The 14,311-nt window shown below is 56.1% G+C and overlaps 1 protein-coding gene across 4 annotated transcripts in view; it reads right to left on the bottom strand.

Annotated features, from left to right (window-relative positions):
* Positions 1–2,728: 2,728 nt before the first annotated feature.
* The window catches only part of KCNIP2 (potassium voltage-gated channel interacting protein 2), a 43,589-nt gene continuing 32,006 nt past the window's right edge, over positions 2,729–14,311 (bottom strand). For 2 of the 4 annotated variants that reach the window (XM_023929256.2, XM_086898952.1), the window contains exons 2-9: positions 8,454–8,549; positions 7,231–7,355; positions 6,768–6,837; positions 6,602–6,672; positions 5,963–6,070; positions 5,478–5,582; positions 5,178–5,240; positions 2,729–4,840 (exon numbers count right to left, since the gene is read on the bottom strand). In XM_023929256.2, coding sequence (XP_023785024.2) covers positions 4,793–4,840; positions 5,178–5,240; positions 5,478–5,582; positions 5,963–6,070; positions 6,602–6,672; positions 6,768–6,837; positions 7,231–7,355; positions 8,454–8,549 — 686 coding nt within the window. In that variant the 3' untranslated portion in view covers positions 2,729–4,792. Of the gene's footprint in view, positions 4,841–5,177; positions 5,241–5,477; positions 5,583–5,962; positions 6,071–6,601; positions 6,673–6,767; positions 6,838–7,230; positions 7,356–8,453; positions 8,550–13,843; positions 13,980–14,311 lie in introns of those variants that run through there. The other 2 variants (XM_086898953.1, XM_086898951.1) reach the window with 2 other exon arrangements.

Here is a 14,311-nt window from a genome sequence, read left to right on the forward strand (position 1 = left end):
GGAGGGCGCGCACTGCGCGTGCTCGGCGGGGCCGACAGCGGGAGGGGCGAGGCCGCGGCGGCTTCAGGGCGCTTGCGCGGGGAGGCAGCGCGCGCCCGCGGCGCACGCGCGAGGGGCCGCGGGGACTGAGGGGGAAGCGGCGGCGGGGCAGCACGCATGCGCCCTGGGGTTTGTGTAGGGAAGCGGCGCCGAGGGGGGAAGGAGGGTGGGGAGTGAAGTGTTTACCTCCGGTCTGCGCGTGCGCCTCGCCGCGCGGCGCCCCGGTGGGAGCGCGCCTGCGCGGGAGCGGAGGGCGCGCCGGCTCCCGTGAGACGTGACCTACTTCTCGCGCTGCCCCGCAAGCTCAGCAGGGCCCGGCGGGGCTGCGGCGAGAAGGGGAGAGCGAGATGCTGCGGGGGAAGAGCTCCGAGCGGCGCGGCACGGCACGGACCGTACCCGTAGCACGCCTGGAGGTGTTCCCATGGCCGGAGGAGGCCTCGAAGATGCTGAAGGGTGGGATGCCAAGCTGAGATGGTATCAGTAGATCAGAGGAGGAGTCTAAGGTCACACAGCATCTCTCCTGCCGCAGCCGAATGGGAGCACGAGGGACCGCAGGGCTGGATACCCTCTTTTGTGACTATGGAGAGAGGCCGGCAAGGTGATCCTTCCAGCTTTCCCATTGCTGGGGAGATTGCAGCAGGTACCAGCCAACAAGAAGCAAGTTAATAAAGAGTTGTCGGAAACCCCAGCTCGCAAGGAAGGGCTGGAAAACGCCTGCACACATCTGGGCAGACACGTCATGTGTCAGCCACGTTTCCACTTATGCCCACTGATAACAATTTGAGCATAACAAGGAACTGAAGACGGCTGAGTTTCCGGCACCGTCAATACCAGAACTCTCAATACCAGAGTTCAGGAGGCTGCAGCAGAGCCCCTGGCCCAGGGGCATCTCTAGTTACCACCATCATCAGGGCAAAGCATTCAAAGAGCAAAAATAGAAATTGTACAGATACGCTAAATAGGAACCAGCTAAATTGTATTGATACATGAGCAGGCTTTACAGAAAGGTTAGAAGAAATGCACAGAATCTGGGTGGAGAACACACAGGACTTTCACACACCTCCAGAGCTGGGTGGTGACTACAGGGTCACAAAAGCCCCTGAAGGGGTGCTTGTATCTCTGATCATGGCAAAGTAATCCTACGTAACAGTTCTCCCCGTGTTAGAATGTTATCTTTTTACAAAATGCTTGTGTTTCTAGGCAGTATTCAGGATGCTGGAGTGAATCACTGCCCTAGGCTGCATCAGCTGCCTCATCCAGTTGCTCAGCTGTTTAACCAAATAGCTACTATTAATTTTTCCTCTGAAAGATAGGAAGAACTTGTCTGGAAACAACACAAGGCTGTCCTTTTCCAAGGATCCATCAGCTCTTATCTCTGTTCTCATCATAGACCGAATGACTTGGCTATCCACCCTTAAATGCCACCTCCTACTAACAAGGGTCATCCAAGGCCTGGCTCACGAAGCAGCTTCTCTTGGCAAGCTGAAGGCACACCTAAAGGATCCAGACCTCCCTTCCCTCAGGCTCTTCCTGAGGGTCTGTTTGGGGGAGAGCTAAAGAGATTAGTTTTGACTCCCAGAGATGCTTCCCCACTCTCTACTTCAAAAGCCCACCCTTTGGAGATGCCCACCCCCTACTCCAAAAGCTGCACTCCCTGCACAAACCTTTTCCCATTTGGTGTGAAAAGGCTACGGCAGCACTCGAAGGCTGATCCCCACGGCGCTGTTTTTCCCATTATCACCTCATCCTCTTCTCTGCCCTTCACCCTAGGGACAAGGACCCAAGGGATCCCATCAGTGGCTCACAACATCCCTGTGCCACAAGAGGGCACATCAAGCCCTTTCATGTCATTGCCTGAAATAGCAACCAGCCAAATAGAGCTCAGGGGATAGGATATGCCAGGAAAAGTGGGTTAGAGGGGAAAACGTGCTCAGTCCTATTCATACTGCCATACAGAGCCCTGGGTGATGGCCGGCAGCCCAAAAAGGTCCCTCGAGAGTCAGAGGCTTTGGAAAGATCAGAGTTGCTGCTTACCCAGTCCTACAATGGTAATTCCCCCAACAGCCAGAGCCCATCTTTTTAATATGTTGGTCTCCAGGCAGGACTTTGGATTGAGCTTTCAGTTCCTGGACTACAGACTGTAGAATGCTGGACAACTTTGCTGTCCCACATCAGGTCCACTGCTCTCTTGTTCCCACTACTTTCTTACTTACATGACTTAATTTACTTAATTTTTCCCACTTCTCAATGCTGAACTTTTCCAACAACCAGTGATTGCCCCTAAGAAAAACCCCTTCCCAGTCCATACCTAACCCCTCAAGGTGGCAGGTGACCATGTTCCTGTTAGCTCAGCCTTAGATGCTACATCCTAACAAGGGCCACCTGGTCCCAGTCCTGGGTTCACCCAGCAGTGTCTGTGACAAGCTGAAAACACACCTGGCAGCCTGACTCCTGAAATGTGACAGGCTTCATGTAAGAGATTTTTAACCTTAACATCTACAGCATCTTAGCAGGGGAAAGTCTGTATTTACAGGACCACCAAGAGCATGACTAAGCTCGGTCCTCCATGCAACCTCCCAGAGCAGCCTGCAACCACAGCACCCCAAAAAGGATACCGACCCTCTACAGAGACCCCATGATTTTCCTGCCCTCCCATCCCAGGCAGCTGACAGATGCAAAGACATAACGGTAGTGTGCATAGCGATTGTGGTTAGATTTTATTGGTTTTTTGTTTTGTTTTTTTTTGTTTTGTTTTTTAACTCATATAATTGTTATAATACAAAATATACAGACTGGAGATGCCAAGCGGGTTGTGGGTCACCATGCCCCGGGACAGGGGGTCACACCATGCGACCTACAGCGTGAGGGGGGAGGCGGCAGGTGCTCCACATGGCAGCAAACAATGGGTACCCCAGAGAGCTGGGAGGAGGGAGAGCAGGGCCAAAGAGATGGAGGGGTAAGGCCCTCCCACCCTTAGGAGGATGCAAGTGGGAGCTCAGCCCCACAGCAAACCTGGGAACAGGTCTATGAGATGAACAGTGTATTGAATGAACCTAAAAAACACTTCATGTCTGCAAGGTAAATAATGTGTCAAATGAGCTTATAAAACAGGTGATATCTGGAAGGGCTGGGACAGGGATGGTCCCCTTGGGGAGCAGCTCCATAGCTTTGGCTCAGAGTCCCAGGGGTTAAAGTCTAATGTCTCTAACCCCAGGGGCTCAGCCTGGGTCTGGTCCAGCATGGGTGCTGATCCCAGACATTGCAGCTCAGGCCAGCCCCAACCACCCCGGCCAAGGACACAGAGTGGAGCCTCAGTCAGGGGCTGCCAGGGCTGGGTACATTCCCAGTGCCTATGAGGGGCTTCTGGAGTTGGCATGGGATCATTAGCCCATGGGCATCACTCTCCCAGCTATGACCTGGAGTGGTATGTGGGAAGGACAGGCCAGCATACACACACCCATCACCAAGGAGCTATTGGTGACAAAAACACCCAGGGTCCCCATCCCCAAGGTTCCCCAGGCAGGCTCTCACATGGCCATGCTGGGAAAAGGAGAAGAGTCCTCTGCCCCAAGGTGACCCTCCAGCCTGCCAGCAGCACAGCAGTGACTCCGATCCAATCCCAGCATCGACTTTCTCCTCCAGGAGCTGCCAGCTCAGCCATGTCACCAGCACAGGGCTATGCCTGTGGGGACACCTCTCTGCCTCATTGCTTATTCCCCAGTCCCTGGAGCAACAGGTGGGCTGGGAAGAGCCAGGGAATAGGTGCCGAGCAAGGTCAGCAGCAAATGATGCCAGGAGCATGGCTGTGAGCCCTATGGGGCCAGAATGGCCACCAGAGACCAGCCCATCTCCCTCTTCCACACATCCCCATGCCTTGGCTGTCATGTCCTCAGGAAGGGTTGGAAAGGGTGTCTCTCCACTGGAGCCTCAAAATGGATCCCTGGGGTCGCCCTATGCCAGCATCCCAAACCTGAGGGACTGGGGCTGAGGCTGCAGATCTCCCAGCCCTGCATCCTCCATCCTGGGGGACAAGTGCCACAAGTCACCTTGGGGTCCCTTTAGCCTCCCCTCTGCCCCTGTCAGGGTCTCATAGGTCTAACCAGGATCCCTGGGGTCAGGGGATGCTCCCCATAGCTCGTGCAGCAGTGAACCCCAAAAGCTCATGTGGCTGCCTTCTCCAGGCACAGCCCCTCTGCCCGCCCACTGGCCCAGTGTCAGGACAGGGAGTGGGGCCGGTGGCTCACAGTGGACACACCGGACATGCTTCCCACAGCAGGGCACAGCCAGGGCAGGGGAGGAAGCCAAGCCTCTGGCTGTGCCCATTGCAAGACTTTATTGGTTTCTAGACAGTGTTGCTGGAAGATCTGGGCTGGAGCCAGGACTGGGGGCTCCTGGGGCTGGGGAGGATCAGGGTAGGTGAGCTGTGGCTGCACAGGGTGGTGTGCATGGGGAAAACCTCTATTGCAGCCCAAGGATGTGTCTTTTCCACCACGACTGGGTGCAGGGAGGTCCATCCTGTGCCAGCCATGCCCATGCTCCAACATCTGGGAGCACCTGCTTGGGATTCCCCAAGGAAAGCAGGGCCAGGGGAAAGGGAAGATCTCAGCGCCGGCTGCATCTCAGGGAAGGAAGGCCCCTTTCCATGGGGGTGTCTGTGCAGCCAGAGGAGGGGAATCTCAAAGGAAAAGTCAAGAGAGAGAGGAAGGTTCTGGACCCAGTGTCAGGAGAGCTCATCTGGAGGCAGGTCCGGGAGCTAAATCACGCTGTCGAAGAGCTGCATGGATCGCATGATGTTCTCATCCTGTCAGGAGCAGGTGGGAAGCAGGCAAGTTGGGTACAGAACAGAAATTAGGTAGCTCCCCCAAACCTGGCTTTACCCTCATGGCAGCTCTGACACATAAGACCAGAAATTAAAGAGCCCCAGGGATTAAAGGCAGTTTCCAAGCCCTACTGGGACCCATGGCTCTCCTCATCTGTGTGAGGATGCTGGCATGGGTATAGTTCCCAAAGCAGAGCTCCAGCCTTGCCCCTGGGAACCTTCGCTTCACCCCCTCTCTGCAGGAAGGAAGCAGAAGGGACAAAGGTCCCAAAGGAAGAGGGCAGTGACCTAGCTCAGAGAAGAGCTGCTGGTGATTTACCTTCTGGCAGGACTCCAGGAACTCCTCGATTGTTACCACGCCATCCTTATTCCGGTCCATTTTCTGCAGACAAGCACAGCACAGGGGGCATAGCAGGGACAGCCCCAGCCTTAGGGAGAACCTGGTAGCCCCTGCCCAGGTCCCACAGGGGCTGGACACAGTGCACCCCTGGGCCCAGGCATGCGCAAGCACCAAAACGACCAGCACAGCCCTGCTTCATCCCCAGAGCAGGGTGTTTTCTAGTGTACCCACTGCAGCTCTGTGCTGGAGCTCTGCTTTCCCAGGATGTACTCAGCTCACCTGGAAGAAGTTCTCCACATGCTCCCGGGGTGCTTCCTCCCGCATGGCCGGGTAGGTGTATTTGCCCATCATGTCGTAGATGGACTTCATGATGTCCAGCATTTCCTGATGGGAAGGGGAGCAGGGTTGCAGTGTCAACACAGGGCTCTGCCTCCACCTGGTCCCCAACCCACATCTTTTCCTTGATGCTCCTGAAGGACCTGTGAGGTGCTCAAATGTGTTTCTGCTGGCTCTGTGCACAGTGTGGTGCTATGTATGCACGTGCAATGGAGCCCCAAAGCTGCACACCACTCATCCACCCTCCATCTCAGAGTCACACCAGCACCAGGGGGCCAGGAGGGACATTGGCAAAGCTGAGCTCCATTAAATATCGATCCTTTGAGCTCTCCTCCAGAGCTCAGCCAATACCCCCAAGTTCTGCCCTTGTCCCTTCCAGGTGCAGACTTGCGCTGGCCCCAGGGACCAGTCTGGACGCCCCATCCCACCTCTTTGGTGATGCAGCCATCTTTGTTCAGGTCATAGAGGTTGAAGGCCCAGTTCAGGCGATCATCAATGGTGCCCCGCAGGATGGTGGACAGCCCAGACACAAAGTCCTGCAAGGATGGATAAAGCAGGCAAATAGGAGTTACACCCACAAAAGGCTTCAGAGACACAGAGGGTACAGCCCTGCTTGATTCTCCTGCAGAGAGGAACTCGGCCCCAAAGCTGATGTGCCCAGGGGCTGGGCTGACAAGGTGAAACGTTTGGTATCAGAAAGAGTTGGGGGGAGAAAAAATTGCTTAACCCTGTACATTTCCCACACTATTCCCTTGGATCACAGCAACCAAGGGGACAATGTGCATCATGACCTGATGTTCAGCCAAAGCCTGAACAAGACCCAGCCACGGCTGTGTCTACCAATCTGGGTCCCTACACAGCCCTGCCCAGAAAATACAGAAAGCCCCTTTTTTTCACTTTTCATTGGTTTTCTGTTGCCTCTGGGAATTTAATAACCTCCACTAGGCCTGCAAAGTTCTTCATCCATCTGCAACGACAACACTGCTGACCCCAGCCCCTGGTTCTTGGGGGGAGGTACTCTCCTTGTCCCACTGTACCCCACCACCCCCTCCTTGGCCACAGCTCACCTCAAAGCTGACGGAGCCATCATGGTCGGTGTCAAAGGCGTTGAAGAGGAAGGTGGCATAAGTGCTGGAGTCTGCAGGGAGGCAGACACATGAGGGGGTGCTGTGTGACCCTCTGCCTCACAGAGGCATCCATTTGTGTGGGGACAGGGATGGGGATGGCACTCACCTCCTTGAGGGAAGAACTGTGAATAGATCTGCTTGAAGTTTTCTTCATTGACAATGCCACTTGGGCACTCCTGCCAGGGCAAGGTCACAGCATCACTTCCACATTGCAAAAAAGGGCTGAGCATCCCCTAAAAACCTGTGGCTCCCTTGCCTTGCCCCCCAGCCCTTTGCACCTGGTGGGGTGGCTAGAAAGGCTGCTTGGAGCATCTTCCTGATTTTTTGGGCTGCACCCCTTGCTGGAGGGCCTCTGAATCCCAGGCACCCAGGGAGGGGGCTCTCTGTACCCAAGGAAATGGAGCACAGGATCAGGTCTCCCCACTGAGCTCCCCGGAGGTAGTATCAGGCTGTAGCCTTATATAAACTTCAATCCCAAGGTCCCAAAGAGTTTTACAAATAAAGCACCACCCTGAGGTGGACATGGCAGCAGAGGTGAGGGCTATCAAAGCTGGTCAAGGGGTACTCACATTCTTGAAGCCTCGGTACAGGACCTGCAGCTCTTTGCGGGTGAACTTGGTCTGCTCCTGGAGCTGCTCCAGCCCCTCGGGGCGGTGGCAGACGGTGGAGAGCTCAAACTCATCCTCAACACTGTCTGCAAGGAACCCATGGGAAGAGAGGGTGGCTGAGGCCAGAACTGTCCTGCCCTATCTTGTCATGCCAGGGGGCAGGAGAGGCACCTTGCAGAGCACACGCTGTCCTCTCACAACTGCCTAGGTTGATGCATTTTTGGGGTGCTCTACTCAGCCAGAGCTGGGTCTGTGCCAGAAGGGGACAATCATAGACACACTGGCTACAGACCAGGGACTGACACTGGGCAATGACCCCCAGCCCCCAAGGCTGGGCACAAAAGAGGTGTGAAAGCCCCCCAGTGCTGAAACCCTCCCTGCCTGCCCTTCTCCCATCAGCCCAGGCATGTGTCCTGTGGAGTTCAGTCCCTTGATGTTCTGCAGCACCAGGGCCCACATCCAGCAGGAGAGCCCCAAATTCCCCCCCCCCACCCCAGCCCTGTCCAGATTCTTTTCTGCCCACTGTTCTCCCACCTTCATTGATAGCTTCTCTCCACCATCTGCCAAGCTGCACAGCCCCTGCCTGCAGCATCCAGCACCCCTAGACCCCACTCAGCCAAGAAGGGCACACAGAAGGCACTCCCTCTTCATGGGGAGGTTCAGACCCTGCCCCTCCATACTCACCTTTTCCCAGGGGGCACTGGCTTGCACTGTGGGGCTGGGAGAAATCCTGACCGGGGGCTTGGACTCACCAAGGAACCAAGCACACCCAATACAGGGGGTTAAGGGACTCTGCACTCACTCCCTGCTCAGCCTCTTTCATCGCCCCATCACACCTCCATCTCCACACCGACCCTAAGCTTCGAGAAACAATTCCCCACCCGCTAGAGCAGTGCCGGGAGGGCCCCGCTGCCCTGAGCCAGCTCCCAAGCGGTTCTTGCCGCTGTGCATCCCGTGGGAGCTGCTCCAGGGAGATGAAGAGGGAGAAAACCAGCCTGTGAGCAGGTAAAGACAGAGGTGGGTGCAGAGCCCTTGGATCGGACCCCTCCAGGGCAGGGCTGATCCTGAGAGCCAGGGCAGGGGAGAGGTGGAGGCGTCCCCTTCCCGCAGGCAGGGCCGGGGCGGAGAGCAGGCAGCAGCACCGCCGGGGACAAACACACACAAAGGCAAGAAGAAGCACTTGCTTTCACTGAGCGAGGGGATGGATTTGGGCCGGCAGCAGGGCAGCAGTTTGAGGAATCGCTGCTTCAGCGCTTTTTTAGTTTGGACTGGCGGGTTGCCTGGAAGAAAGAAGGAGTCACCAAGCAGAAGAAGAGTTAACAGAGCATCAGCCCCCGGTCCCGACGGGCAGCAGGGTTGGGCACCCGGCGCGGGGTGATCTGAGAGGAGGCAGCACATGCAGCATGAGGCTGGAGGAGCAGGAAGGCAAAAACCAGCCCAGGCTCTGGTCGACCTTCCTGCTCAGTCCCAGGACAAACCCAGCACTGGAGTATCCATCCTTGGGAAGGATGAGGACAACCCTGCTAGGCTAATCACACCCAGAGCCCCTGTACACCCCCATCATACCAGTGTGCAGTGGAGACTCCCAGGACCCCAGAGAGGAAATAGCAGGGCCAGACTCTGTCCTTCAGCCTTGAGGACAAATACCTGCTCCCCTGCTCTCTGAGGGGCTCTGCAGGGAGGCAAGGTAGAATGAAGCTCAAGGAACAGCCTGTGACTGAGCCAGGGCATTGCATCGTCCCTAAGCTCAGGCTGGGTTTGATCCTGCTGGCACCCAAGGGCTGAAGGCAAAGCATGCACCGGACCCCCCATGCAGCCCAGACTGCAGCATGCACCCCCACCCCAATGCAGCACTGGGACCCAAGCCCAGGGACCTGCTTTGAGACAACCAGAAGGGGAACGGGGCTCAGGGCTTTGCCTGGGCCAGGCTACAGGGCTGGGTGAGGGACTCCCCACACCAGCCTGGCCCATGGCCATTGCATCCAAGTCACCCTGCATTTATAGGTCCCCTCGCTGTACTGACCCCACTGCCACCCCCTGTTCCCCCATTTAGACCCCAATGGTTTCACTCAGCCCCATCTCTCCCAGCTGGTGTTGCCCCATGGCTGCAGACCCCTTCCCTCCCTTCCCACAGTGCCTCAAGCCAGCAAACTCAGCGCAGGACTAATGCTGCAGGTAGGGGAAGGAGGAAGAGGAGGGGATGAAGGCCATGTTGGACTCCAGCCTCTGAAGGGAGGCAGGCACCAGCATGGGGACAAATGGGACAAAAGGTGCAAAGTCCCTTTGAGGCTCCGGTTTGTGTTTGCTCCAAGCATCCTGTACATCTGCAAGCAGCAGGTCACAGTGCCTATGCATCCTGAGCCCTGGTTTTGGGGTTGTTTCTTTAGGGTTCTAGCAAATGCCTGGCAGAGAAGCCCTTTCTCAGCCTCGTGGAGCCAAGCTGAACCCCAGATGCCAGGAAAATGGTGTTACATGGTACCCAACTCCAGGACAGGGACATGGGTCTGCATCCAGCAGCCTCTTCTAGGCAGGTGGGCCCCAAAGTGCCCACAGGCAGAACCTGGGACCCTCTGAGCTCACACCAAGGCAGGTCCATCATTCTGGGGGATGGAGAATAGCTCCAGGAGGTCATGGATCTAGCAGGATATCACACAAAGCCACTCAAAGAGGGCAAATTCTCCTCAGGGATGTGGCATCCTCAGCAGGGTGAAGAGAGGTGCAAATGCACAGGAATGAACAAAAATATCCCCTGGCATTTGTCAGGGGGTAACAAGGGCAAGGGTGAGGACCAGGATCTTGGCACTGGCAGAACAGCACAACCTGGCTCCTGTCTGCTGCAGGATTTGCAGTCAGGTGAGGAAAGAAGACTTTTCTTTCCTAGAAGCGGGCATCAGTTGTACATAAACCATGATTTTGTCCCAGTTACTCTTCCAGGGCCTTAATTTGCAGAGGGAAAGGGAAATTGCACCTTTCAGCCTTCCAAGGATGCTCTGGGCCAGGTCCCTCCAGCAGAGCTGAGCTGTGAGAACAGACCTGACAGGCAGAAGTATCCCCTTTCCTGAGAGGGAAGGGCAGAGCATCACCCAATGCCAGGGTGATGGACCCGGGAGGGAGGAGGGCAGGAGGGAAATCACACAGCGAGAGAGATGCAACAGAGAGTAAACTGGTTGGACTCACAGGGGCAGCAGGTATAGGCACGTGCAGTAGGTCAGGTCGGGTGCAAGTTACACTTTAGTTTGTTATAAAGAAGGAAAAAGAAAAAAAAAAAGAACATGGGCGTTTTCTCAAGGAGGAAACCGAAGGGGGGGCCCAATTCCAGGGTCCCCAGGGCAAGGGAGGGAGCACATTCAGCACATGCAGCTTAACAACAGGAGAGGGGTCACTAGGACTGGGGTTTTGCTGTCCTGGCTTTAACGAACATGAGGGCTATGCTGAGTAGGACACACCACTCTCTTTCTGTCCCCAGCATCCAAACCCCAAACAAGTCTGGGAGCTCCTCCTTGCTGGGAAACAGCTCTGCCCGAAGATGAGGAGCAGAGCCCAACCACGTGCTGCCACTCTGGACACAAGGGACATTGCGGCGTGAAGCCCTGTCCCTGCCAGCAACAGCTCCTTTTCCACATGCTGCTCTGCTCTCCACCCTTCTGCAAGGGCCATCCAGCGGCTGGCACACAACAGAAAGGGCTGGCAGTGTTTTATCTGCAGCGGGAGGTCTGCCGGGTTAAGTGGCTTGTCGCTTCCCATGCATCACTCCGCAGCTCAGCGACTTCAAAACACACAAACACACACAAACTGAAACTGCATCCTTGAGCAGCACCAGAAGGGGAAGGGATTTCCCATCCCCACCTCCACACGCCATTGAAATGAATGCCAAATGAAGGCTCCAAAGGGACCTACAGTGGGTAGATAGATGCCTGCCCCCAGCAATGATTGCCATCAGGATGGCCATCAGCCACCAGCAGCTGATATGTCCTTGGAGGCTGGATCCTGCCAATGCCACCATGCTGAGGGTTACCCAGTGCTGGGCTGATATCCCCTTCCCACAGAGGACCCAAGCCTAGCCTGCTCCATGGTCTCCCCAGAGGAAAAGCAGGAGACAGAGCCAGTCAGATGCATAACAATGTCCCTGTACTCCCACAGAGCCACAGCCACCAGTGCCCTCCCAGTGACAGCTGGATGGGGAGACCAACCCACCCCTTCCATGGCATCCTCCTGCTAGGATACACCCTCAATAACAAACTAAAAGGCAGTGCTAAAATTCCCTCATCACTCTCAATAAATGCATGGTCATGATGGGTGGAAAATGTGCATCCCACTACAAGACCCACCCCCACAGTGTCCCCAGCCCCAGGGCACAGAACCATTCCAGGAGGCCCTGCTTGGTCCTGTGGGGCAACACTGGGTCAGTTGGCAGGTCAGGAGGAGCTGGTACCCCAAGGCTGATCTGAACCCAGCTGCCCTTAAAACCTGTGGCTGACAAGCATCTCTGTGCAGGGCTCAGCCACCCAGCCTCAGGCAGTGCCACCAACCAGAGCTCTCTGGGGTCTGCAGTGACGCTCAGCAGGAGGAAGAGTGAGTCTCCCCAGCCACCCTGAGGTCAGGATGTGTCCCACCAACAGCAGCTCTGCAAATGACCCTCATCAGTCAGCAATGCAGAGCCAAGTGTAGCAAAGGTGCCAGACAGTCATCCATCAGAGGAATGAAATCACAGCTGGCATCTCCCAGGGCCAAAATCCCTGTCCTGGGGGTGGGACAGAGCTGGGAACAGCAAAGCTGCCAAGTGAGCTGCAATTCATGGGACAGCAAAGGCTTGGGACAAGGATATTCCTCAGTGCCAGAGGGAGAAACAGCTGCACAATTTTTGTGCTGAGCAGTCCCCAGGGGGGGCACTCTGGCCATGGACCAGAATGGGCCACAGAGCCAAGTGGGGCTCACAGCACTGCTGTCCCCATCCCCAGCCTGTGACAGTCCTCCCAGACAGCCTGCCTATGTCCAAAGGAGATATAGAAGAATAATAATTTCTTCAGGCCACACCATGTACAAAATGATGTGAGCAGGGAATGGGAACACACATCCCAAGAGACGGTGGAGCTCAGAGGCTTCTCAAATGGAGCAGACAAAGCTGCAGGACTGGGACAGCCACATGCATTGCCCTGCTGCAAAACCCACCCACAGGGACACATCCTGCCCCCATCAGCACCTCCTATGGCAGCAGGAACCAGCACATCCAAGGTGCCAGAGGAGCTACCCAAAAAAATGCCCCAGCAGAGCAGCAGCTCCTCTTGGCTGCAAGCAGTGTGGTTCCACAAGAAAGCTAGTGCTCTGCACATCCATTACCCAGATGCCATCCATACCCTCCCTCCACAGTCAGGCACAGGGACAAAAAGTAGATGTGTTCCAGCCACACCCCAGCCAGATCCCAGACAGCTCAGGGACATCCTCCATCAGAAGGAGGTTTAAAGCACCTCCTGGGCACAGCACCCTCCTCTCCTCCCCTCCCTCTGCTCTACTACTAGTTGCTCCTCTGGTCAATCCTAGCCACAGACGTCCCATTCCAAGATCTGGCTACCCAAGGGGATGTGACCTGCAGTCCCTTCATTCCACAGCATCCCCAGTGCCAGCAAGGAGGCACAGGGGATGGAGGCAAACCGACCCCAAAACATATTCATGCAAAGCCTATTGGCAGAGCGGGGACTGTCCATGGCACAGTCCAGGAAGGCAGACAAAATAAATAAAGCATCAGCACTGTGCAGCTCCCTGCACTCCCACCCTCACCAGGCACAACCAACAGGTTGTGTATGCATTGCTCTGACATATTTTGGGTCCTCTTCTTTGGCCACATCCAGCCCTATCCTCAGTACCCACTTGCCAATCCAGGAAGCTCAACACCCAGAGCATCCTCTGCCTTCCCCAGCCCTGGCACAGCCCTGCAGGGAGGGCAAAGGGGCTCTTGCCTCTTTTCCCATGTTTTCCCCATAGCCACCAATTCCTGCAGCAGTGAGAAAGCTTTGCCCTGCATGGTGCTGCACCCCACATTCATGGCTCTCTTCTCCCAGCTCACGCTTATCTCCTCAGCCCATTACCTGCAGTCCTTTTCTCCATCATCAGACAAAGCCCAGCCTTCTGCATCTCATTGCCCTGAGATTCCCATAGCCCAGACAGTCTCCATCCTCCATCCACCCCAGCACCCCACACATCACTGCATCCCAGTGCCTCAAGACCCAGATATCCCCCACCCTAATGCTCCCAGACACCCTAAATTTCTAGCATCCTGCACCCAGCATCACATATTCCAACGTCTGCAAATATTCCCACCCAATATCCTAACACTTTGAAACACCCCCAGACACCCTCACTTCCCCACACCCTAATGCTGCGAGACACTCCAATGCCTCCCCCACCACCACCCCCTCCCCCCCCAAAAAAACCAAAAAATAAAAGCCCTAAGCCATACTAATTCTTCAAAAACTCCCCTAAGTACCCTGCAGCCCTTGGGATAGGAGGAGCACCTCCACCACCACATCCCCCTCTCAGTGCAATGCCATTCCCATCCCCATCCCTGTCCCCATCCCACCTCCCTTGGTCAGGTCGATGATGCCCAGAGCATGGAGTATCTTGAGGCTGGAGCAGAGCAGCAGGATGATGCCCACCGTTTGCAGCCCCTGCAGGTCCCAGGGTGCCTCAGCAACCGCCATCCCCCAGACACAGCCCCAGCCGGCAGCTGCTCTGGCAGCAACAGACCCAGCAACGCAGTAGAGGGGAGGGCAAGGGAGGAGAGACCTGCCTTGGCCCTCCCTCTTCCTGCCCCGGCACCCTCTGAGCTCCCTCGGAGCACCCAAGCTGCAGAGAAGGAGAGCCCACGAGACTGCCCAAGGGACTTAGAGGTCAGCTGTCCTCCAGGCCACCCCTGCATTACACAGCCTGGCACAGGAACCCGCAAAGGGGTGCAGAATGGGCACCAGTGGGTGCATGGAGGTGGAGGAGGCTCAGCCACACAGGCTTCCACCCCAGCAGTAGCTCATGGTGGCATTGGAGCTGAGCA

The sequence above is a fragment of the Cyanistes caeruleus genome, chromosome 8, assembly GCF_971803275.1.
Source record: "Cyanistes caeruleus chromosome 8, bCyaCae1.hap1.1, whole genome shotgun sequence".
NCBI lineage: Eukaryota > Metazoa > Chordata > Aves > Passeriformes > Paridae > Cyanistes > Cyanistes caeruleus.